Source organism: Magnolia sinica, chromosome 14 (assembly GCF_029962835.1).
Source record: "Magnolia sinica isolate HGM2019 chromosome 14, MsV1, whole genome shotgun sequence".
In the NCBI taxonomy this organism is placed as follows: Eukaryota; Viridiplantae; Streptophyta; class Magnoliopsida; order Magnoliales; family Magnoliaceae; genus Magnolia; species Magnolia sinica.
Window position 1 is genome coordinate 4,869,328 of NC_080586.1, and position 26,580 is coordinate 4,895,907.

The 26,580-nt window shown below is 38.9% G+C and overlaps 1 protein-coding gene across 3 annotated transcripts in view; it reads right to left on the reverse strand.

Annotated features, from left to right (window-relative positions):
• The window catches only part of LOC131225703 (E3 ubiquitin-protein ligase UPL6), a 69,457-nt gene that overhangs the window by 40,642 nt on the left and 2,235 nt on the right, over positions 1-26,580 (reverse strand). For 2 of the 3 annotated variants that reach the window (XR_009161491.1, XM_058221279.1), the window contains exons 2-15: positions 25,704-25,801; positions 25,343-25,470; positions 22,544-22,655; positions 17,840-18,017; positions 13,807-13,989; positions 13,327-13,509; positions 7,353-7,425; positions 2,932-3,047; positions 2,229-2,518; positions 1,936-2,032; positions 1,102-1,245; positions 668-754; positions 497-583; positions 123-263 (exon numbers count right to left, since the gene is read on the reverse strand). Coding sequence is in view for 2 of the 3 variants with exons in the window: in XM_058221279.1 (XP_058077262.1) it covers positions 123-263; positions 497-583; positions 668-754; positions 1,102-1,245; positions 1,936-2,032; positions 2,229-2,518; positions 2,932-3,047; positions 7,353-7,425; positions 13,327-13,509; positions 13,807-13,989; positions 17,840-18,017; positions 22,544-22,655; positions 25,343-25,470; positions 25,704-25,801 (1,917 nt within the window). In the remaining variant the exon portion in view is untranslated. The remainder of the gene's footprint in view (positions 1-122; positions 264-496; positions 584-667; positions 755-1,101; positions 1,246-1,935; positions 2,033-2,228; positions 2,519-2,931; positions 3,048-7,352; positions 7,426-13,326; positions 13,510-13,806; positions 13,990-17,839; positions 18,018-22,543; positions 22,656-25,342; positions 25,471-25,703; positions 25,802-26,580) is intronic. The other variant, XM_058221280.1, reaches the window with a different exon arrangement.

Sequence of the window (26,580 nt, forward strand, 5' to 3'; positions counted from 1 at the left end):
AATAACTCAAAAACATGTTCACATCTGAAGATGTCATCCTAAACAGGCAGAAAAGGTTCGAGTTTGCATTTGAAGATTGACAAAGGGCACAAATTATTGTATTGCAAAACATGAGGCCATACCATCCCTCGAAGATCCTCCTCAGACAATACACTGATCTGATTAAAAGCATCTTCAAAAATATGATCTCGTCTTATTCTGAAGCGATGTCTGGTGAAAGCAGCATTGTGACCATTTCTTTGCCTGGCAGCTGCTAACTGTGACTGATAGAAATTCAACAAGTTCAGAAGGCGAGTGAAACAGAGGAAATGAGCTACTCTGAAAATATCTTTCCGAGGACCACCAAGCCTCCAAGAAAGCAGCATTAACAATGCAATTTCAAATGAAAAGGGAATTACTCATACCAGACCTTTAATCAAGCTTCTTATCAACTGTGCAAGAAAATAAGCAGGTGAAAGGAATCAAAAGCTAAGCAAGTTACAAGTTAATTACTCACAGTGAATATTTTAACCCTGCTTGTAAATGGCACCAAAAAGGGAGCTTGTTTTAATATGTCGTATGCTCTAGTATTTTCAACTGCAGCCTGGAAAAAGAATGTATGAAAAATAAAAACATAGAAGTTTAAGAAAACATCTTCAGAGGAAAAATGCATGTAAGAAATTAATACCTGAGAGACAAAAATATCATCCACTGCTTCTTGTGCATGAAAATCAGAGGGGGGTGTAAACTGCCGTCTGTTATTCCAGTCTTGCAACTGAAATGACATAAAAACAGTAGGAAACAATGGATTAAACATTTTGTTTGGGAACATGAACCAACATTAGATTGCTCAACAGTTCAAAAACAAGGCCAAATGCAATCCAAGTGTTCTACCACTGAAACGCGATTATGAACATAAAAGAGTTCCAAGAAACAATAGCCAATAACTTTTCCTATTAAGGTAAAACTCTTGATATCAAGGCAAATAAGCAGATAGTTCAAAGAGAAATTAGAAAGGAAGAAGCAAACAGTTACATAGAATGAACGAAGTTCAGATACTAATATCTAGCATCAATCATTGTCAAAAGATAAAGTTCAAAAATTCACAGCGACTTCACTCACCTGAGTGAGGAGCTCAGAGGTTACAATGCCAACTTTATGTTGAATGAAATGTATAGAAAGTCTCTTATGATCAGAGAAGTTGGTAGCAGACTTCTGGAAGGTGGAGGACTTTCCAGGAATGACCCATAGGAGTTGCCACAAGGCCTGCAGCACAGAGAAAAATGATGATATGAAACAACGATTGGAAAGCAAAATCACAATGAGGAAGTATGATTTCTCAAATATGTGGATCTGTCAAACAATAAATGGTAGCCTTAAGGCAGAGCAGTAATGTGAATGATTCAATTAATTGATTCGGTCATAGTTGCCAGGCTGATAAACAACTGCAAGGGGTGAAGTGAGAAACAGACAGGAAATACGTTGTGTTAAAACAATTATCATAGTAGACCAAGATGTGGAGGATGCAGGTATAATTAAAGGGAAATGGATTTTCCTGGGGTTATGGGTCTCATCACAATGTTTAATACAGCAAAAGTTAAGACAATATATAGGGCAATGTAGCAACTTCATATGATGAGAAAGCTTTTTAAAAGGCAGAAGTATCATTTGGTCAGCCACAAATTCACAGCTCCACAAATAAGAAGCATTCAACTATAGTTCAGCTTAGGCAGCTTAATCCACAACAATATGGAATCTAGCTCTTCCTTTTGAAGTGAGAGTTTAGATTTCAATCTCTTAAGGACTAGTGGGCATCAACTCACGAACCACAGACCTTTCTCTAGGACTTCCTGACTTTCATCAAATTGTTTATGCAGTCCTTTTCTATTATTGAAAGATATTCAGCTAAGGCATGTCTTTATTTACAAGAAATATAAATGAGATGCTGCAAACAACCTGTTTTAGAATAATAATCAAGCCTCTGATATCCTTCAGTGAGAGTGGTTTCTCTTGCTCGTAGAACTCCTCATTATCAACTATCATGAGCATATGCCTGAAGCAACACATAAAGTTGTACACTAGTCACAACAGCTCACAACTGACCTTAGAGCTCACTGTTTTATTTTCTTGATGACAAAAGGCAACATATATTCAAACAAAAGGATAATCATAGCAATTAAAGAATGTTGGACAAAAGGAGTCCATCCTCAAGAAACACAAAAGGCCAAAGACCAAACAAGTAGTCTTACTTATACACAGGACAGAAAACAGCGAGAGGTAATAGCCAACCAGGAGCATCTCCAGATAAATGTGCTGTTTGCTCAGATAAAGATGGCCATTGTTGACGCTCATGGCACCGCTTCATAAATTTCCAAAGTATAGGAACGAGCTCAGTTCTGTAAGCTAGTGCAGTCATGATGCGTTCAAGGGGCAAAATATTGAACGTACAATGCAGGAAAGCACAAACTGCACCCACGGCCACCACATCCGCATTGTGCATCCCATTGCTAGATGAGGCATCTTTAAACAAAACATTTACCTGTTCATGGAAGACAATTTCAGTTCCAACCAGAATCTAGCAATTCAATTGCACCCACAGGAGCAAATTAAAAGTTGTGTTACTTTGGAAACTGACACAACAGAATGGATGAGTTTTGAAAGCCAAACCGGACCAGACAGTTGGATTAGACCCATCCACCAAAACAGGTCAGGTGACTAGAAGCCCATTTAGGGAAAGTTATCAAACCACCCTTGTCAACCGGTCTGACCATATAGGTCAACTGGTCAGACCTTTATTTAATTTTTTATTCATTTATCATGTCATGTTGTCAACGCAGGTCAGACCAGTTTGGAGTGGCAGTTGGATCAGTTCACACTGAACCGTCCACAAAAATGGTACGGGGTCAACTCCTGGTTTTGAAATATACGGATGGATGTTAATGAATTACACACCAACTGCTGAAGGAAGAGTGGATCTATTGCATTGGAAATCTGTCGCTCCAAATCCTTGCTCAGAACTTCAACAAATTCCTCATCAACAGCCATTTCAGCTTCACCCAATGTCGAATCTAAGAAAAAATAAGTTAAACGTTGTCATAAACCTTTTTATTTTCCGATTGGTAAGTTATGATAAACCACAATGGAGAAAGTAAAAACATAGAAATCATGATAAGAGGCCGTCTACTTCATTAAAGCAGCAGTCTTGAAATGGTTGGTGTTTTGAGAACAAGGATTCTTCAGTTCAAGAGGTCATCTACTACGTTAAAGCAGCAGTTTTAGGATGGGCCCCTTTTGTTGAGGCAGCTAACGCTGCCAATCTTTCCTTTTTGTTTCTTTCTTAGCTCTGTTGTTCCTCTTTCCCGTCTTCTGGCGGGTCCTTTTTTATAAATTTCAGTTATTCTTCAAATATATATATATATATATATCCTTTTTGTTTCTTTCTTAGCTCTGTTGTTCCTCTTTCCCGTCTTCTGGCGGGTCCTTTTTATAAATTTCAGTTATTCTTCAAATATATATATATATATATTGTGACAAGAGAAAATGTTTCACAGTAAGCTAGTAACTGCTAGAAGCTAATACCACTACACCTCGAATATGGTCGTGTACAATGCGCCTGATGCAACAATATGAATCTGGACACAAGGTTTTTCAACCCAACCACACATCTTTGAGTTAATCTACAATTAAGCCTAGCAGCTGCAGTTCAATTGATTTTTCCACAATCCAATCCAGAATCTAATAAGAAGAGGACTCCACCACTGTAGGATCTTGTAGTAAGTTGGAAATGATTCAGAGGCCTTCACGCATCAACTTTGTTTTTAATTCCACTGTGTCAATGTATCTTGTTGTCTTAGAGAGTTATATCCCTAATCATCACCCTAGCTATACATCTCATTCTCAAAACCAGGTGGTGGGCTTGGCCTTCTAAACCTTCCTCCAAGGCTGATGCAGGCCAACGGCCCACCATAGGGCCCGGCATATGCTGATTTTGGACTGTTTATTTATGGAGTTGGGGCCTAAATATCAAAAGCTACAATTTACTATTTGTAGGAGATATGGGGATGTGATTGATGATATGGGGGCTGATTTAAATATGTGATTGAAGATTTTCAGGATTAATTCCTACATTTGCTTTTACTGTTGTTAGGCTTTTGCTACCTTAAGTAGAATAGATTTATTTGAAATCAATCTCTTAGTTGGGGGGACTCATTAAAAATTCATTTATGTTCTAAAAGGGGGGATTGTGCATGAGTGATCGGTGATATGGGGGCTGATTTAAATATGTGATTGAAGATTTTGATGATTATTTCCTACATTTGCTTTTACTGTTGTTAGGCTTTTGCTACCTTAAGTAGAATAGATTTATTTGAAATCAACTATGATTGATTTGAAATCAATCTCTAGTTGGGGGGGATTCTCATTAAAGATTCATTTATGGTCTAAAAAAGGGGGGTTGTGTATGAGGTAAGCAGTCCAAAATTTCCTTAAGTGTGAGTTTTTCTCAAGTATTGTAAGTAGAAGTTTGATATCAATAAAGTTATTTCTCCCTCTCTACCCCATTATTCTTGTGGGTGTACTCTTGTCCATTTCTTTGCGATTATGGTGTTGAGATCTCATTGACTCGATAGCTAGGTTGCGGCAAAGGCAAATGAGAATCCCTCTACACTCAACTCTAGCTTCCAACAACCAGAACAAACAAACACTCTCCTCAAGATCTCTTTGGCTAGACACATGAAAACAGGACTTACTTTCTAGGTAGAATAAAGGGGTGACTCCACTACTCCAAGGGACATCCTATCAAGTAGTGTTTAATTTTCACTATTACCTTATGTACCAGCCTCACTTCATCTTCAAATATTCCCATACTCCTAAGTTCTTTCAAGTATCAGCATCAGCCGGCATATCAGCCAGCATGCTGACTGGTACAACCCAATCTCATAATGGCCGTTTTTCTTTTCAAAATTCTCAAAAAAATATTGAAATTCAACAAAATGTGAGGATCCCTAATATGTTTTCTTTTTTGTTTTCGACATGTATTCGATGGTGTAACGGGCCATTCTTTGGTAAGAATGATGTCTGTTAGGTTGCCTGTTTAAAGTTAAGTACTAGGTACCCAATTGATCTAAGGGCATGTTTGTATATATGGAATCCAAGGCAAAAGAAATGGAAAAAATAAAAATAAAATAAAAAGAATAATTATCTAATGATGATTTCGATGAGAACTATTGAAACATAGATTCCAATTTTGAGTTCTTGTTTTGGTAGCAAGTGGAAATTTCAAATTCCTCTTACAATACTCACCTAGCTTCTTGTGCCAACAATCCAAATTATGGAAAATTGTAATGACTACTCAGTTAAACCCACCCTTTTATTTGCTATCCAAACTTTTTTTGAAAAAAAAATTGTCACATCAGTGGAAAACCCTTTTCCTTTTCCACTGTTTGGCATGGAATCTATGGTTTACAAACATGACCTAAAATTCTTATGTGATATTCTAAATATCTAATATCAGTAAATAAGATTATAAGTTGACACAATTACACAAACCACAAGTGAGAAGTCACTAGTATAATGTATGATAAACAGATAAAGTGATCACAGTCAAAGTGTCAAACACAAACGTAGATACAAATAAGTAAATAACTAATAAATATTCACGATTGAGTGAATAACACACACGCTAGTGCATATCACTAACCTATATATGCCATTTCTACTCAAGAAAACTGAGGAATTTTGTTTTTAAAAAAATGGACGAATAGTCCTGGCCTAATTTGGGTACACACTTCAATACCCTGAAAACAGCCCAAAATTTGTGCAATCCATGGGATTCATCCCACTAGTGCATCTATAATCTATATATACTATTTCCCTCAAGAAATTTGAGGAAGAAATAAATAAATAATGATGAATGGTACAGTTACTACTATCAGTCATCTTCTTAAGAGCACAAATCAAGTAGGCCTCAATTGGAATGGGGCCTGTTATATTGAATCTGACCAAACAAAATACAAAAAAAAAAAAAAAAAAAATGGTCTACCAATTTTTTTTATTTTCTCAAAAACAGACCAAAACTGCTTCAGGCATTTGATTTGCACTCAAATCCCCTCTTTCGATCTTGTATCTAGGCAATAACGTGATTGAATCTAATAAACATTCCTCTTGCGTTTTTCTTGATAAAGAGGTGAAAAGGTGGGAAAAAATTAAACGGAATGGTTCTTATAGGTGTAACACCGACGCACTGTTACACCTCGTGCGTCATGGTGCTGATATGCCCTGATACAAGGGACTTTACATGCCCTTTTTTAAGTTCAATTGGTTCCCCCGGTAATGTGTAATGGCAGTGACCAATGCAATTACATAATGGCCAATATGGCCATAACGTGACCGAATCTCAAAACCACACGTACTTTGCCATATGAAAATACCCCACAAGACGGCACCTGAGAGCATTTGCCTCTAATTTTCCTCGTTCTCTAAATGAACCCACCTGCCATCCTTCAAAAGTCTCTGCCACTTTATGACGAAGAACCCAACAACAAACAAGTGAACGAATGGGCTCCAAATTGCAGGAGCCACTATACAACCCACAAAAAGGTAGGCAATATATTCCTCTGCTTCTTTCCAGATGAGACATTTGGAAACTGAGAGAAACCAGTGCTGAAGATGATCCAATCTGAGGATTTTATTGGTGACCACCATCCAGCAAAATGTGGCAACCTCAGTCAGATTGGTTGTCCCGAACAACCTCACACATGGATAGACCACCTATCAGTCCATGTTTCTAAACAGCATCACCACTGAAACATCTGTACTTCAACTTACTAGGTATCTTTAAATTCTCTATAATATTTGTATACACGTAAATTCTCATTTGTTTCCCACATTGGGTTGTTGCTTTGTCAAATTCTGCTTGTTAGCCATTGTACCAACATCTCCTCCCAGATCGGGTAAAGGAGAAAGGTTGATGTCAGGTTGGCTGCCGATCACCAAACTACAGCCAGAACAATGCCAAATAGCTGCTACAGAGTTACTGTGATGATGATGATGATGACGACAACGACGACAATATGTTTCAAATATTGACCCATTGCAGTGTCAACTCAGCTTGTTCAATGAGATAATGATAAATAAATAGTTACAAAATAGTGGATGTTTTAAATTAAACAACACAAAACTTCCAAGCAATCAAACCTAGTACTGGGGTAAATGTAGCAAGCTTAAAAAATGTAACCACATTCCATCTAAATCAAGTAAAAGACCTGCTTTAATTGTTGTGTTCATTGGCAGTGTGAAAAAACAGACCTCTCTGGAAAATAGTGTGTTAAAAGAAATAAATCAAGTATACAATAGAGAAGGCAAACTCTTCTTACTTGCTGTAATGGAAGATTTTATAGGCGGCAATGCCTCCAACAAAAATGTTGAAACAGCTGCAAAGTCTATGGCCTAATACAGATGAAAGAATATACATAAGTATTCAGCATCTCAATATTTCTTATCAAAGTTGAATAACAAAGGCACATTTTTTAACAATAAACAATTAAAGGCAGATGTATCTCCATCTACAGCAACGACCAGAAAATGGAAAGAACAGTCAACTACCGGGTTACTTGTCGGCTAGACCTAGATGCCATGAGAAATTAACATATTATCATCATCTACATCATCATAGCCTTGTCCTAGAGCTGGGACAAAGCTATGATGCCTTGTCCCAACTAATTGGGGTCAGCTGCACGAATCCTGTCCTGCCATTCCACTCTATCAAGGACATGATGATGATGATGATGATGGTATGTTAATAAATGGAACCTAACTAATAGGATACCTAATGCATGTTGCATTAGTAACCTGTGCCTCAATTGTTTTTTTTCCTATATATAGGAATGACACTGTTCAATTACAAATGTGAACGGAAAAAATGGAAAGTTCAATAAGACCTTAAGGCCTCTGTTTGGTTTTCCAATTTCCTATGAAATGCAGGGTAAATGAGCCATCATTATCATTTCCAGATGTTCGTTTAAATGGGAATTATGGCTCATTAATCGAAATTTAAATACACTTGTAAAAGTAGGTAAAATAAATGGTAAGCATTACATTTTCACATTAAAGAACTACCATTTTTACAATAATTTTTTAGGTGAAACAAACAATGTAGCAAAATCATCATTGCAGTCAAATATAAGTGATGTCACCATACAATTACGAGAGTAAATAATCATTACCCATTTACAGCAATTTACGGTTGTAATTGGAAAACCAAACAGGCCCTTATCTACTAATGGGAATAACAGTGCTTAACACAAACAAATTAGCTTTATCTACATTATTTGATCTTGGCATCTTGCTAAGAAGACAACTTCACGAATCACGCCTATGGGCCAGTTGCGATGACAATCCCGAATGATTTTCTGAAAACAGATATCAATGGAACAGATATTCTGGTACGTCAGTTCCCTATGGCTGGTTTAATATAAAATTGTTATTTGGATGGCAATGTCAGTTTTCATGTTTATTTTTATAATGTCATTTGCATGTCAATGTCTTGAAAACAAAAATCATTTTTATAAAAAGAATGCAGTATCGAATGATAAGAATGATGAACATGTGGTGGGCCTTGTATTTACAACATCCAATATGACGATAAGGATGATGGTGAATGGGATAATCCACTTCAAAAATAATTGGACAAAAATCAGAATCCATCATCACCATCACCATCACCATTATCCGGGCGTCATCATCACCATCATTATCTTGGCATCAACATCATCATCATCACTATCATATCATCACCATTATCCGGCATCATCATCACCATCATCATCTAGACAGCAACATCATCCTCGTCATCGTCACCACCACCACATTATCCAGGCATCAATATCATCATCCGACTATCATCATCATTACAGTACAGGAACCATCATCATCATTCGGGCATCATCATCACCTTCAACATCAGCTGGTCGTCATCGTCGACGACGACATGTCATCATCATTATCGTGTCAACATCACCATCATTGCATCATCATCATCATCTTTTGAGAAGATCGCATGATTCATTACAATAGACAAAAAAAGAACAGTACAAAGAAAGATATGAAGAGCAGAAGGGGACCCTATCATCACTCTGCATTGAGGCTACCAACAAAAAGGAAAAGAAAAAACTGAGGCAACATTCAAGTGCAGCATCCACAGCCAAATCTCCAAGATAATCACCAAAAAAATTATTCCCAACCCCTTCGAAGTAAAGCAAGAGAAGTCCCTGCAAACTCAGGAAGCACCAGAGCCCACCCAAAGACCAAAGAAATTATGGACTGCTAGAGACAGGAGGGGAGACTTGCCATAAAATATTCTAGCATTCCTCTCTCCAAATACCCCGCAAGACATGAATGGGAATAAATTCAAATTAATCTTCTGTGCATCAAGAAAGGACCATCAGCCCATTATGCAACGACATCAAAGAGTGATCTTTACACAGTCCACTGAACTTTAAATATCTCGAGGAAATGATCCCATATGGCCTAATGAAGAAACAAGTAGTCAACTAATACCTCCTCATTTCTACACATAAAGCATAGGCTCGGCATGGCTATTTTCCTCTTCTTGAGATTATTGACCATTAGAATTTTATTCTGCAGCATGCCACAAAAAGGCTTGCACCCTTGGAGGAATAGAAGCCTTCCAAACATTGGCACATGAATATCCAGATTTACCATTCTAGGAAATAGAAGAAATTTAGAGGAGAAGCTAACACTTGCCAGCCACTTCCCATACTTTCTAGCTCCACTTGAGGCACCAATGCTAGGCATCACAAAGAATGCTAATGAGATACCTAAAATCCCTCATTTCCTATCATTAAAATTTCTTCAAGGAACACATTCCACACAATGGAACCCCCCATGGATACAAAGCAGCCCATAAACTTAGCCACTTTATTAATTGCTAAAGAGAATAGATATGGGAAAGAAACTGCCAATTGTGTATCCCTAAGCTAAACATCCTTCCAGAAACCAAATTACATCACCCCAATCCACCATAATGCAAGTCCCATCCTCGAGCAACCTACCTTCTTTGTCATGGATTGGCTGATCATCATGACCTGCTCTTCTTTTAACGTGACTAATAGCCTTCCGAAAATTCGACCAAAACCTCTTAACATTCCCAATGTAGAAGCCTTGGTCATCAACATACTCAAGCTCTCAGCCACAATTGTGAATAAAAGGAGGGATTGCAATCCCCTTGGCAGAGACTTCCAGAATTGGAAAATAAAAAACAAAAACCGGCAGATAATAATGGGCGTCATCGTTGCAACCACCACCACCTCCCCGGCATCATCATCATAATCACCATCCAGCCAGCATCCCTATTATCATCATCACAATCCATGCATCATATCACAATCATCAACAACCCACCCACCCCCCCCCCCGGGGACGGACATCACCATCGTTGCCATCATTGTCTAAAGAGATAGAGAGACATCATGAGAGAGTGGGAGAGAAAGGGGAGGAGATCTAGAGAGCGAGGAGATTGAGAGATCCTGAGAGAGAGTTCTGGTGGGAGATTGAGAGATCCTGAGAGAGAGTTCTGGTGAGAGATTGAGAGTGAGAGACCAAAAATCTTTGGTTTTTTCTTTTTTTTTCAGGAAGTAAAATCGAATTACTCATTATTTACTTCAGACAGTTTTAAGGGCCGAATTTGGCTCCAAAATGATTGTTTTTTCTCCATTGACAGCCAAACACATCCCAAGTGTGCCTATTCTGGCGGAAATTGGTGAAAATGGAATGTGCACATTTTTTGTAGCGCCTAAATAGGACCTAAGCATATTAACACACTACAGACATGTCCAAAATATAATACAGTGTTGATATGCAGGTCACCGCATAGAAATTCCATGTAGGTCCCAGATGTGTATAAAGAGCTATTATCTAGTGCAGTGCTGATATGAAGGTCACTGTGTAAAGATTCTATGCAGTTCCCACCAAGCAGTAAATGTCACAAACATGTATAGTAATCAAGACTCTTGTTATGATGGACTAGCGCATGGAGTCATGGATAGGCCATATCACAAGGATCAAGGGGATTGGACTGTGGTTGTCTGATAAAGATTAGAGCAGCAATCCAAATTTAACCAGCAAACTCACAACAACCAGATGTTGGAGTCATCCTATCACTGCAATTTTCAGCCAATCGCCTACAAACTTATGCTTAGCAAGCTTCTTTGCCATTGTGTGCTCTAGAGTCTAGACTTTAACTGTTCACAATTCTCCTTTTTCTGGTAACACAACATAGTTAGGCTAAAACGCAGTTTTAGGCTACGATTATGTTGCATGTTAGTAGTGTTTGAAGTATCAGGTGGGCTCAATGCTAGTCTTTGCAGCCAACTACTAGAAAATATCTCTTCCACTTATGGTTCAATGAAAATGGCATGCACAGTGGGCTACCTGCTATTCTTTGCAGCCAACCACTTGAGCTTGTCCTTTCAACTTATGGTCCAACGTTGGTACATGTTTGTGTCAGTGCCAACTTGGTGCCTACGTTTATTACCTGATACAAGGGTCGTTAATGAGCCACGCAAGTAGTGGAGATTTTCCCAAAACAAAAAGATCTAGATAACCCCTCACTAGTGAGGTTATCTGGTACCCCACCAGCCTCAGCACATACATATGTAAACATAGCATGAGCGGATTTGTGAAATCAACAATTCCATCACCAATCACCAATGCATGCTAGTTTGATGCCTCTTACATTGCCCACAAGATGAAATTACTAGAGTCACCTTCAACCACTTGAGGACCCTCCAAATGGCCTTTGAAAATTTCCAACCCTTGAAGTAAGGTTCCCGCCTCCACCTTAAATTGATGAAATTTGGTCCAAATAAAATGGCCTGTGCTTTTCAATTTAATTATTTTTCAAAAGATTGGTATCTTAATTAGAAATAAGAGTGTCTATATCTGATACCTTAATGGGAAACTGTCCAGGGGATCTTATGTCATTTCAGATAGGCTATAAACAAACTTAAAAGTATTAAACCATGGCAACCCCATGAGGGGCACACTGTCGTCTGATTTGAGGTTTGGAGTGTGATTTGAGGTCTGCTGTGCGATGGTATGCTTTGCCGATTAGAGCCAGTGCTCAATTATGTTCACAAATTTTATCATTCTAGGAGATTGGTATTTTCCCTATCTTCAAGCAGGGAAGGGAAGGTCTACAAGAAAGATAACTCACTTCAAAGGTCTAATCAAGACCAAGGGAAGAAGAGATACTAGTAAGGTCTAAAGAGCATTGAGGGTGGACTTGCATGGATAACCAGAGTGAAGCCCTCATGCAAACTATCAATATAGGGAATGAGGCACACCATCATTCCTTCATAAGGAAGATTAAAAACCAAGTGAATACTGCATTAGTTGATCTGGAAGAAAGAGGGAGAAGTGGACCTCTCTCAGCAACAAAGCGAGTTTCGTCTTCTAGAAGGTTATAATTTACCATCCTGTATATCCTTGACTCAAATAAAGAATTTTGAATGCAATACTGAGGAAGGATAGATCAAAGAGGTCAGTTGCTTTTATTGTTGTCAACCACATTTCCCGAAATCAATCATTTGGGTGGATGAAATTGCGGATTAAAAAAAAGAAGTTAATTTTCGAAATGGGGAGCTTCATAAAAAACTGCCTACCTTTCTTACCATATAAAATTACATCTATGTCGGTGCTCCTAGTCATGGTTGTTCTATTTCTCTAGTCTTGGCTTCTTGCTTCTCAGTTTCAATGTTACTCTAATGTGGTGGTGGTGGTGGTGGCAGCGGCGATGATGTTATCTATGCCTGGATAATGTGGTTGCACACTTGTTTCAAAAAAAAAGAAAGAAAGAAAGAAAGAAAGAAAACCATACCACACACAAGTTCACCTCAGAAAAAAGAATATTGTGAATAAAATTGCAGTGTATTACAGTGACCAGCAATGTCACAGGACAGAGTTCTTGTATCCTTCGGCAAAATGGTAGAACAGATACAGATACAGTTCGTGAACCACATAAAATAAAAAATAAAAAAATCAAGAATAAAGCTACGATAACCAGCATGATTGGATCTATCTCAATACACAACGATCCTCCAGCGCGCCTCCTAACTTGACATTTAATACAGCTGTGATGCTGTTGAAAGCAGACTGCATCTGGTACTAAGGCAATGCATTTTCATTTCTCTTTCCCATAACAAATGTCTACTCAGCAATATCATGAACCCACAACTCACATCAAGTAACCAAATATATTCTTATTCTTGCACGTAAAGAAAGTATTTGAAGAAGGGAAATAAACTTCAGTAGCATGCAGCAGTTCCTTACCATATCAAATGTGCAGTTTGGTTGAGAAAAGGCAGCCCCAGCAGTTTCTAATATGTTTCCAAGCAGACAGGCATACCCAGGAAATTCGTGTGATATGTCATCAGGAAGAACATTGGCATGACCATGAAAACACAATGTCATCTGATGAATATAATGGCTGCTTAGGCCCCGAGTTGCAAAGACCTGGAATGCCAGAAAAATTACTTCCAATGAAACCAAAAATAAAACCTCGACAAATAGAAAATAGCACTTGACAGTCAAGTGACATGGCAAAACTTATTTAAATGTTTCCCAAGCCTTGATAATATAAATTTGGCAGTTTAACTTTTGGATTCTGCAAAAGATAGATTATTTCCCATAATTCACCCACATGGTATCTGCTCACCAACAATACTTCCAGCACCAAAAACTTGGGTACATCTAGATTCTATACAACATAAAACATATACAAAAGACAGATCTGCTACTTAGCAAAATTACCTCTTTTAAGTATGGAAAATGCTGCCACAAGAAAGGTATGGAAAGAAGTTGTGAGGAGAAACTCCACCGTGAGTCAGAATTAGAACAACTACATGGGTGCTGACCGATATGCGAAGCAATTAGCGTAACAACTCGTTCCAAGGAAGATCTACTTTGAGAAGTATCCCGAGTCTTCACATTTCGCTGCATCAAAGGCATAGTTATTACTAAAACAAATTGACATTATACATGATTATACATGAGCAGCATCAATGCATACAGTAAGCCTAAAATGATCAGATCAGAAATTCTTTCACCAAAAAAGAAGCATAGCAAATGGAGATGTAGAAGGAATATGTATTGGATGGAGATGCTAACACTACAAGGCTGCAAATTCAATTGTAATGCTTATTATTGCATGAAGTAAACCTATGAGGTTGAAACTGTGACACTTGGTTCCTTCAAAATCCGGATACACCGGATATACTCGGACATACTCAGATAATGGCAACAATATGGGATTCCCTTTGCTAAGACCTGAAATCCAGATCTGCTGGGATTTTGAACTCCAGAGCTGTTAGTTATTTAGAACTGATGATTAATCGTACTAATCCAGCAACAAGTGTTAGGAAAATATTTCAACAAGATTACGCTTATGAACAGTATCCTATCTTTCCCATGCCCATATATCCATAAGTTGGATTTTCAAGATCTGCCCAACCCCATCTTTACTGTATTACCCGTACCTGTATCAGTTATATAGGTTGAAAATAATCCACAAGTAGGGCCCATCACCAACAAATAGCAACCAATCCAACACATGCTTCTGCTGAACATTTCTGGGGGTGATCCTTCCCACATAAGCATTGGATGCCAAATACATGAGTCGTGGTCTATACCCAAAAAAGAACTATGTAATGAAAAATCTTGAAATTTAATGGTCTCAATCCCTTCCATTGGATGGAGGTTAATGAAATTTTATCTCATTAAGGAAAACAAGCTCCACCACAAAGCTTTCTAGAGCATGACCATCACCTCTCACTTCTCTAAAGAGACACACATATTAACACATTTCTTTATCTACCCCTCAATGTCAATATTGGGCATTGTTTGACCAAACAAGCATGGAGTTTAATACTAGAGCTAAGCAAAAAAGAAAAATAGTGAACTCGTTCAAACTTTTCAGCATGCTTCTCCTTGATGCAACGCCTTCGGAATGGTTTTTAAAAAAAAAAAAAAACAGTATGTGATCCCTTTTTTTTTCAAAAAGGCAACAAATTTTATTGAAACGAGCACCAGGACCGTCATCCATTTAATGATACCTATTTTATAGCATGCATCCTTAATTCCCTCGGTAATCATGACTCCATTTAAAATGGAGTTCAGAATATCCAAGATCTACATAATTTAAGGGCCTGTTTGGATTCGCGTATAAGGGTGTATTGTTTTGTATCCACCTACTGTTCATGTATACGTTCGATCAATTTCAGAATACATCCAAATCAACATACCATAAATCAACGTTTGGACAGGAGGTATTGTTTGGGCAAGTATACAAATTCTTCCTTCGATCAATGTTTGGATACGACGTATTAGGGTTGCATATTGTATATACGTATAATATTGATAGCACTTGTATGACGGTGGCTATTTTTAAGTTCTCAAACTGAGAAGCCAAGTGGGGCCCATTGTCATGTTTGTGAATAATCCTACCCGTCCATCCGTTTTGTGATTTCATTTTAATTATCAATTACGGCAGTTTCCTGTACTATGGTCCATACATCGCGATGAGTCCCACAGCCAGGGGATGCTGCGCCTATGCATGACCTGGTTATCCATCAATCTTAACTGTTCAACTAGTGGGCCTCATCTCGCCTCCTGATCTTTCTAAAATCGTACTTACCATAGCCATCTCTTGCCCTTGCTTCCCATCACTGTTTTTCTTTCCCACTGTCAATATAAGTCCGCGGTTTAGACGTCTAGGATCATTCGATCATCAATTTCCATCTAGTGGGTCCAACAAGATGAACGATCCCGATTGAAGCCCTGCCACATGTACTGCATCTGTAGCAATATGGCTCTACCGCACTTCAGTTCCCTTGCTCTTGAAATGCAACCAAATTCCATCCGCAACTGAGAAAAACGCCCAACCGTTCAATTGAGCTTTTGCTTGGCCCAACATACTACTGACGTGGATCCATCCTTGCCATAGAAAAAATTGCAGGACTCGCCTTCTCTGGTGATAGAAATTCCTGTATGGTTGGCCGCATGATGGATGGAAGAAATACAGAGCACCCTTTCCCTTCAGACAATCCCGACCATCCAATTTGGGCCTTGTGAAAAGTGGACATGGGGCATGGCTCATGGATTAATGGCTTAGATTGTATGGGCCCAACTACGACAAAAAAATACATCTCCCAGTCTCAGATTTTGCATTGTATAAAATAGAGTACCGCTTGTGCATTACCAATTACGATCTGGGGTACATCTAAACGCACCCTCTCAAAACTTAAAACACAACCCCTTTTAATCCGACCACTTGCTCATGTACAGCACAAAAAAACGAAACAAAAACAGCAAACTCCACTCCCCGATTGGCTTTCAGGCGTCCGATCTAGTTTACAGAATCTCTACTCCGTCCGATCCAAGAGCTCGAGGAGAATATCAATTGTATAACCAACCTCACACCTTCGGAGAAGAAATGGAGCAGTTGAATGTCCTCATGCAATGGAAGGGAGATGATCTATGGCGATGCTGGTGTAGGAAATTTTTTTACTCCATAGATAGAAAAATCTTCGAAGCGATGGCTATGCTCTCGCACGAGAATACAGCGCAATCAATAGACTGCACTGCACGATGCAGTGCCGTCTGAAAATAGATTACCGCCCTTTGAAAATTTTGAGTTTCTGATGTATTTGCGCGCATGGTAACCCATGGACGCGAACTCTAATTCAAACATTGTATAATGTCAAAATTGACCTTTAATACAATACTATACAATCCGGACCGCGAATCCAAACAAGCCCTAAGACAAACTACCATCCATTTAAAGTTGTACCAAATTAGCAAATCTAACAGCAACTTTGCTTGCTTCGCTATCTGCATGCTGAGTGAATCCAATCTCCATGAGAGGAACTAGTAAACAATGACAAAAAAGAGAAGAAATAAACCCAAGTGGTACGATCTTGGTGCAAATCAATAACATTTAATGAATCACTTTCCATGATAATCAGGTTAGGTGGCAATTGCCTGAAATCCAAGGGTTATTCCTCAAAATAACTGTTTTCAAAATGGTCACATGTACCACTTAGGATCCTAACATAAGCTAGACGAAGCCTGTCATGGAAATACTCTTCCCAATAATATGGCTCCAGGTTAATCTAACCATTTCTGTCAAGGTGTTCCGAAACGGTAATGGTAGCCATAACAGCCACCACCGTTACCGTTATGATTTTTATTTTTTGAAAAAACTGTTATAGGACCGTTACGGGGCCATTACGGTCTGTTACAGTCCGTTACGGCCTGTTTTTTCTGTAATGGCCATTTCGGCCCCGTAATGCGTAACAGTTATGACCGCTACCATTATGTAACGGCCGTTACATAACCGATTTTGAATACCTTGATTTCTCTCAAGATAAATCTCAGCATCCTAATGACAGGGCTCTGGGAATCATGAGCAACTAACAATAACAACCAGCTGGAATCCAACAAACCTAAACCAACCTAACATAATATGTTAGAATGACACAGCCAAAACGAGGCTCAAGAATTTTTTTTCGACTCCTAACATTCAACCGCTGGGCCAAGGAGAAAAGGGTCTGCCTTTCCCACATGATAAGTGATCTCGAGGAATGGCGGTCGGCAAAGGCTTGACAATAACTCAATCTCAATGCAGTGATGCAAAGTAGAAACACAAAGTAGTATAACGCTACAATCAACTACCGGTGAAAACAGACGCAAGTTCCCTTTAAAAGCATATGCCTTTAAATGCAGCATTTCACAAGAAGCAACTGAAATGGATATGGAAACATGTTATTGGGATGAAATGTAGTACCCCTGTAAGGACGATATCCCGCAACAAGCCATGTGTATTTCTCTGTGAGAGATAGCCAACAACTTTGCAAACCCATGGAAGGTTGGGATCTGTCAAGGTAACAACTGCCTCCAGCAAGATGACTGTTGGTACACTAGAGGACTCAGGTGACATCAGAAGTTGATCCTTCAGCTGATCCCTATGAACGAAAACATTTGTAAGCAACTCTGTCTCAAGGAACCACATGTGAATCTGTTATCAAAATATCCGCAAGGAAAAAATCCCACCAACAAATAGCAAGTTATTATGGAACAAAGTACAAAACATTATTATAGTTAGATTAAGATTTAAATAAAAATAAGCCTGAGGCTAAAAAAATTTAATACCGAACACGTTTAGAAACAATAATTATTTTTTTCTTTGAAAAAAAAAAAAAAAAAACAGCATCGGGTCCTAATATATGTGATGCATTATAATGATAACAAAAAGCATACAGCTACAATCATGCTAATAGAAATATCAGCTCTGCTCATCAACTATGCAAGAATCATTGTTTTAAAAATGGTTACGATCCCGTAGCTTAACCGTATCAGTCCCCACAGTTACACAATACAGGGGTGAATCGCCTGACTGGAAAGGAAAAAATGGACCACATCGGCTTATACAGTCCGATACAGGCTATATCACCACCATTATGAGGCCCATACACCTAATACAGGCCAACACGGCCAAAAGGGCCCTCTTTTTTGTCTATTATCTTATTTTTTTCACTTTTTCTTCACTTCAACCTGGAGGAAGCTCAAAACTTCTTTTTTTACGGATAATTGAAGTTTTATTAAAGGCCCCCCCGAAAACAACCAAAAACCCAGCTGCGTACAATATGCCTCTTTTTTGCGAGGCAGATGAGGCAAAGGTTGACTATCGGAGTATAACTTTAGGTGTTTCAAAGCAGTCTAGGGGCAGAAGGTTACTTGGGCTAAGTGTGAAATGCTAGGAATCCACTTGGAAAAAGATGAAGTCGAGTCCCTAGTCGGGTCTTTTGGTTGCAAGGCAGGGTCTTCCCCTCGTCTTATTTGGGCCTCCCCCTTCGTATCGGAAAGCCGACCAAGCATCTTTGGGATAAATGGTAAAAAGATTTAAGAGAAAATCGGCAAGTTGGAAGGGGCAATATAGCCGATATTAGTCGCTTGGAGAGTGAATCACCCTCACTAAAGTGGCTTTGTCCAACCTGCCCCTTCCCTTAACTTCATGTCACTATTCAGGTGCCCAAAAGCAGTCCTTGTTCACTTTGAAAAGCTCAAACATGATTTTTTTGGGGGGTGACTCGTTTGAGAAAAAAACGTTCCATCTGTTAGAGTGAATTTTGTAAACCCTACGATGAAGGTGGCGCTAATATTCAAATTTCGGTCTTGATGAATCTGGCCCTTTTGGGTAAATGGTGGTGGTTGTTTGGGGTGGAAAGGGGAGCTCTTTGAAGAGAGATCATTGTAAGCAAATAGGGATGTCTGGGAGGATGGTGGACGAGGACGAGGGAGTCTTCTAACTACAGAGCATCGGTAGCTTGCAAAGATATCTCTAGAGTGAAAGGTAATTTCAAGGAAGGTGCGTTCTCTTTGGGGGAACGGGGAGAAGATTCGGTTATGGGAAGATGTGTGGAGGGTTGTACTTGCCTCTTCATACTAGATTCCCAAATATTGCTTGCCTTACTCTGAATCGCAATGTCATGGTCAATAGATGATATGACCTTTGTGGCAAGTCGATTGTGCGAACTCCACCATGCCGCCATTACCTTCGAGACGATGATGTAGATGAGCATGCCACTCTTTTGGAGTCGTTGCATCTTAGTAGGTCTATGGTTGGTGAAAGCGACAGTACAATATGGACTAAAGACAAGTCGGGATGCAACCCCCCGCCCAAATAAAATAAAATAAAATTGCAGCTTTTGTTGGCTTGTGGGCAAAAATAGAGTCTTCATGATCAACAACCTCCAAAAGTGTTCTATGGTTATCCCTAACATTTTCCTTATGTGTATGTCCAACACCAAGTCAGTTAACCATCTATTCATCCACTGCCCCTTTGCAAGCCGAATTTGGTCATCTATTCTCATTAGCTTCAACTTGGCTTGGTCCATGCCTTCAGATGTTGGAGAACTCTTTGTGGCTTGGCATGAGGTAGCCCTTCGCAAAAAAGTTCAAGCTGTTTGGAGGTTGTCTTCTTGCCGATTTATGGTCAATATAGGGTGAAAGGAGTGGTAGATGCTTCCATAATGAATGCAAAAGTGTCAAGCGGGTTGCTAGTAGTAGTTGACTTATCGTTGTTGAGTGGGCGGTGGGTAAGAGGTGGTTGGCAAAGTTGTAATTCTTCTTTTTCAATCTTTGTAGGTTGTGCTTGTTGTTTTTTTTTTTGGCGCTACCTCAGCGCCTTTTTAATGATAGCTCCCATTATCTTTCAAAAAAAAAAAAGTGGGGTGCATAATCTACTTGGTTTTAGTTGAGAAAATACATGCCCCATGTACAATTTTTGAGTGGTTGCGTATCAAGTGTCACATGCAGACTGAGTATCATATGACTCCTCTTTTAAAAATTCTTAATATTTGTGGGGCCCACATTAGACTGTATATGCCATCCAATCCAGTCAAATTATGACTCTCACCAGGCTAATTGGACTCCCAGAAAAAAACAGCCCATTCAAAAGATCAGATGGGCACCACAAGCAACAGTTGGGATGGGGATGTTCACCATTAAAAAAATTCTGATTATTTGTGGGGCACTCCTTGGACAGTATATGCCATCCAATGCAGTCAGATGGTTCATATGATAGGATGATTGGAGACTAAAAAAATCAGGCCATTCCAACAATCATGTGGGCCACACCACAACCGATATTTGTGATGGGTGACTAGAATTTAACAAAATCTCGTCGTCCGGTGCAGTAAGTATTGAAAAGTCTCTTTGATAATGTTGTCAAAATCCTACGATTTACGATTTGAGTCAAATCTTAAGCAATGATTTGAATCCCGCATAGAGCTGGACACCAAGCCAAACGAGTCGAGCTTGGCACAACTCAGCTCGGTTTGGCCAGCAACCTACCTCAGCTAAAGTTTGGCTCGGCTCGGTCTTTGAGCCTGACTGGCCAACTTGGCTCGGTTTGGTCAATAGCATGGGCTAGCTCGAGCCAAGTTCAAGCCGAGTTCGAGCTCAAGTGCCCAAATAGAGTGAGGGCGAGAGAGGAGAGAGAGAGAGAGAGAGAGAGAGAGAGAGAGAGAGAGAGGGTTACACGCTCAAGTGCTGGTACAGGGATGGACGGCTAGTAAAGGAAGCTTGAATGCTCGATTGATTGCTCGGGTAGGGACGAAACGATCAAGCATTCGGACAAGGACGAACAGCCGAACAAGGACAACCAAGTGCTCGGACAGGGAAGGATGGACGGACATGGATGACCGACTGCTCAGACAGGGAACGACGACTAGAGAGAGAGAGAGAGAGAGAGAGAGAGAGAGAGAGAGAGAGAGAGAGAGGGCTGGTTGGGTCTGCTAGGGCGGGGAAAAAAAAAAGGAAAGGGGATTTGAGAGGGTAGGAGGGCCGGTCAGCTAAGGCAGAAAAAGGAAAGGGAATTTAAGGCGATATTATATATATTTATATTTAATTTTAAATGTATATAGGTCGAGCCGAACCAAGTCGATTTCGAGTTGAGTCGAGCTTAGGTCAACTCGAGCTCGGCTCAAAAATTTTCCGAACTAAAAAGAAAAGGCTCGACTTGGCTCAAACCTAGCTTTCGATCCGAGCTGAGTCGAGCTAGCCCGGGCCAAGTCGAGCGAGTTAACCAAGCTAGCTCAGTTCGTGTCCCGTCTAATCCCACATTTGAATCCCTTTTTATATGAATCCTACGATTTTATGATTTGAATCATACAATTTACGATTCAAATCCTGATTTATGATTCAAATTATACTTGTTTTCTTCTATTTTATGCGATATGACAACATTGGATGGGTCCACCAACCAATAAAACTGTCCAGATTGTTAGTGTGGCCATCCTGATTTTCAGATCAACCTCATTTTTGAGGCCCAAGGAAACAAAACGGGGAAAAATAATGGACAGATTGTATATACTATGCTGGGCTCAGCAAACAGTATGTGTGCACCATCATACACGCACAGCAGTGGGTACCAGGGTACCCCTCCTACTCTTTTGATCTGGAACAAGCGAGGAAGTCAGCATCACTATGAACAGAAAAATAAAAGGAAAACCTATGATCAGGTGGGCACGCTAGTCATGGTGGAGCGTGAAGGGGTCTTTGGTTGCTGGATGGCCAGAGGCAGGGAGAGAGAGAGAGAGAGAGAGAGAGCAGCTGCAATGCTCTCTTTGAAGGTGTATTTGTTTGAAAAATATGACCATTAGGCTGCAATCAGATACAGCCATACAGGTAATCTGAAACACAGCTTCATGCCAGGAAGTTTTGGAAAAAAAAAAAGGGAAGCTCTCATTCCCTGTGAAGTGTTTACAGACCAATTCAGGCATCCAAAGACCACATGTAATGTGTTTACCTGTAACCTTTCATAACTAAAGGATTTTACTGGCATCCAAACTACCTCTTAATGTGTATAATATAGTTAAGCTAAACCGAATATGAGAAGAGCAAATTTTGTTCTTTTTCCTGGTAGATGAACAATATCAATAATGCAAGATGCAAAGCTATGAAAATGGACCAAATGATAATGACTCACCTGTTATGATGAACAGCCTGGAGACAGGCAAATGCAAGTCGTTTGACTCTGTTCTCCACAATAGCATGCTTTGAAGAATAATCCGTGCTACCAAAGAGGTTCATGACATTCCCTATGCATGATAAAATTTTGTCAACGCTAAGGTATAGGTTATAAGACAACTAAAATGAAGTACCCACCAAGCCACCACAATAATTTGAACTGAAATAATGAGGACTGAAATATAAAGATAATAAACTGTAATATCATACCATGAACAAACTTATTCCTTCCATAAAGAGACAAAATAGGCATCCAAAAGCAATTGCATCAGACATCATGCGCGACTTGACATCTTTTGAGTTGTTTCGCATAAAAACATAATTTTGGTCAAGAAATCACGATCCAAGAGAAGAAATGGGGCGGAATGCACTTGGTAATTCATTTCTTTTGTATAGATTAGGAAGAAAATAGTTGCAAATCCAGGATACACACATGTGTATAGAAGTGCCATGCTGATGGTCACAGTTGCAGTGTCTACACAGTATCCACTGATGGGCATGCTGTTTATAAATCCCAGTATCAGACCAAAACATCGCATGCATCACGCAATGTATAATAATATGTATTGATATTGCAATATATCGCATAGGGACACTATATAAAATTCATTGTATCATTGATACATGTACCAATAATGCATACAAAATCTTGCAAATTTCCAAGATAACAGAAATTTTGTTATTAAAAAAAAAAAAAAACACCCTTTTTTCTTCAAATTTTGTTTGGGGAAGGTGTGTGTTGGTGTGTTTTGACGACTCCACTTGAGTTGTTTCACATCAAAACAGAATTTTGGTGGAGAAATCGCAATCCAAGAGTGGAAACGGCTGGAACGCACTATGTAATTCATTTCTTTTGTATAGATTAGGATGAAAATAGTTGCAGATCCAGGATACAAGTGTATGGCAGTGCCAACACGCAACCGCAGCCACAGCCGCAAGTTGATGGTCACAGACTCACAGTTACAGTGTATACACAGTATCCACCGACAGGCATACTGGGGCAGTTTGGTAAGGGTGAATGCCAAAGATATGTAAGAGCAGACAACCTTATATCATTGGCTCATAAGCTGGGTGCAGTACTGTCATTATGTCGAGCAGTAGTTTTATAGTTGCTCCAGTCCAGATAGGAAAACAACTTCCAGGTTCCAGCTACTTTGTAAATCCATGTGTATTTTTGCTTCTTTTTGGTTTTAGGATGTGTTAGTTATGTTTTATTTTTTGCATTCTATAATATTTGAGTGATAAGAATGGGCACAGTACTTTTGTTAAATGGAGCAACTTTATGGTTGCTCCAATGGGGATGAGGACGATGCCTTCCAACCGCCTTGTAAGTCCTTGTGGATATGAGTCCAAGGTATATTTTTCCTTCATCATTTTTTTAAAGTATTATTATCTGTGTTTAATTACTTCTCCTTTTTTTCTCTTTGAGCAGTTAGTTTAATTACTTTTTCTATATGGGATTTGAATAATATGAACTCATTGCATAGTTTGGGCCCCTATACAGTGGAAATCTATTATGAATAGCTGTTCTTTTGAAATGTTTTGAGTTCTAAGTGTGTAATCATGTATATTGTAACGTGATTACACAAATTGTAACATCTCTTTCCCAATGTTCCCAATCATATATCTCTCAAAAAAAAAAAAAATCATTTATATTGTAACATCTCTTGAAGTTCCATTGAAAAAATCCATCATTTTCCCAATGTTTCCTTCAGATTATAATACATTCCCCAATACATGCAATATTTCCCATGCAATACCAATATACTCTTCCATATCCCAAGGGTGTAATACAGATACATAAAAAACACTGCTTAGGTAGTACAATCCAAAGAAGGCCCGCTCAGACAAACGCAAGCTTGCCAAGATGGAACTGTCCCAGTCTTTGGACAGTCAACAATGCCTTGTGTTGGGTTTGAGAAAGGTACTTCCAGCCCATCACAAGCTCGGGGCAAAACCACCTATTACAGTGCTTAGCTCCGGTAAACTGCAGTCCAGTCTATGCTAATAGTAGTTTCAGCCAATCATGATATAAGTAGACACTTTGTAAATTAAATAGCTGCTAGGATAAGTGACTCCCTAGGGCCAGTTTGATAAGCGGGAACCCATGGTAAAACAAAGGAATTCATCATCATTATTTCATAAGATGCTATTGAGAAATGGATTCCAAGATATTCCATTTTAAGTGGTATAATTGATTTGCAAGTGGAAATCTCCACTCCAGCTCACAAGGGTCAACTTGGAAGTGGAATCTTGTGCTTGAGAACCGTAGAATGTGGAGAAGTGTAATTATTACAAATGGAATCCATGATTTCCCTTGCAAATCAAACAAGAAAAAGCATTAACGATTACGCTCTTCCTTCCTGTTTCCACGGATTCCCACTTATCAAACAGGTGCCTATTGCTAATATGGTTCCACTTTAACTTTTTGATAGGATATCTTGCCAAGAAGAGGGAATATTAACAAAAACGGTGATAACATCTACAGTTCACAACATTCGCGCAGACTCACAAAAAAAGTATCAAAGCATATAAAACTAGAACACAACACATACAGAAATTAAAGAAGTCAGCTGAGGAAGCCTGGTCAAGTTAAATCATGGAGAATCTCATCGACTAATTAAAACCACATTGGATTTGCTTTGGTCAAACACGCCTTGAAGTAAATAGGCAGCAAAAACAGACTAAGAATAAACAAAGCTTGGCCAAATAACTACATTCGAATACAGATGCATCAATAAGCCCCAGTTAAACTTACCACTAACTCGAACAAAATGCTGAAGTAATCGACATGTCTCCACAAGGAGAACACAATCGCTGCTGTTGCGTGCATTGAAGAAGAAGAGCAGTTGACGGAGGAACTCCGATTCAGAATTGAAAGAATTCCTTGCCACATAGAAATACACAACGTAAAAAAGTTGAATATTTATTATATGTCATCCAACGCCATATTTAATTGGAAAGAACAAACTAAATCACACAAAGCACTCACAAAAACCAATGTGATATTTAATTGCAAAAAAATAAACTAAATCACACAAAGCACTCACAGTAAAGTAGGATGCTATTTCATGGTACTTGCCAATTAAAATATGGGTAATAACCTAACAGAGACCTACCCGTCTACCTTTTGGCAGCGCTCCCCAAAACTAATATGGAATTGTTCTCGCACCTTAGCACGTTCAGCTTCAACAGCCTTCCTCCCTCTGAAGCATTTCTGCAGCTAATAATTAGTCAAGTTCTATACTTCACATATAAATACAGTAGAAGAGAGACTCCATTTTATAAACCAATCTCATGTCAGATGAAGTCAATAGAACCATTAGGAAATGTTAATTTATCTTTTATTCTTGTATTTAGCGGTATCTATATACTGTTTATATAGTCCCTTCTTTTAATTTTCTGAGTTATTAAACAAAATTATAATAATCCATTTTTCCTTGTACAGACATCAGCTGGTCAGAATTTCTAGGATCCCTTGTCTAACAACGCGTGTCCATGTTTGAGACCAAAACAAACCTAGTTTACACCATGTACAAATGAACATCCTGGCCAACGTGGCAACTGGATTCCATCATGTTGATGAATGGGTCAGAAAACTTGATTGAGAAGTACTTCAACCTTTGTTTATAGCAGGGACTGTCTCTGATTCTTTCTTTATATATATATATATATATATATATATATTTATATATTTGATATCCTTTAATATCCTCTCTTTTTTTTAGCTTCATAATTTAAATAAGACAAAAACCTAGACACCATCAGGGTGACTGGAATCATCCAATGGTTTGTAGTTTGACTAGGATATAATCAGTTTAAATTAAAGCTCTAGGCATCTACAACTGTTTCAGATCAAAATTCAACAGAGCGTTCACAAAGTTTCGAGTGGATAAATGGTCCAGATAGAGCATTTTGCCAGTTTGTACATCACTGCAGAATACTGCTTGGCATGCTGGATACTCTGAGATCTCGATTGGGTAGAGATACTTTCAA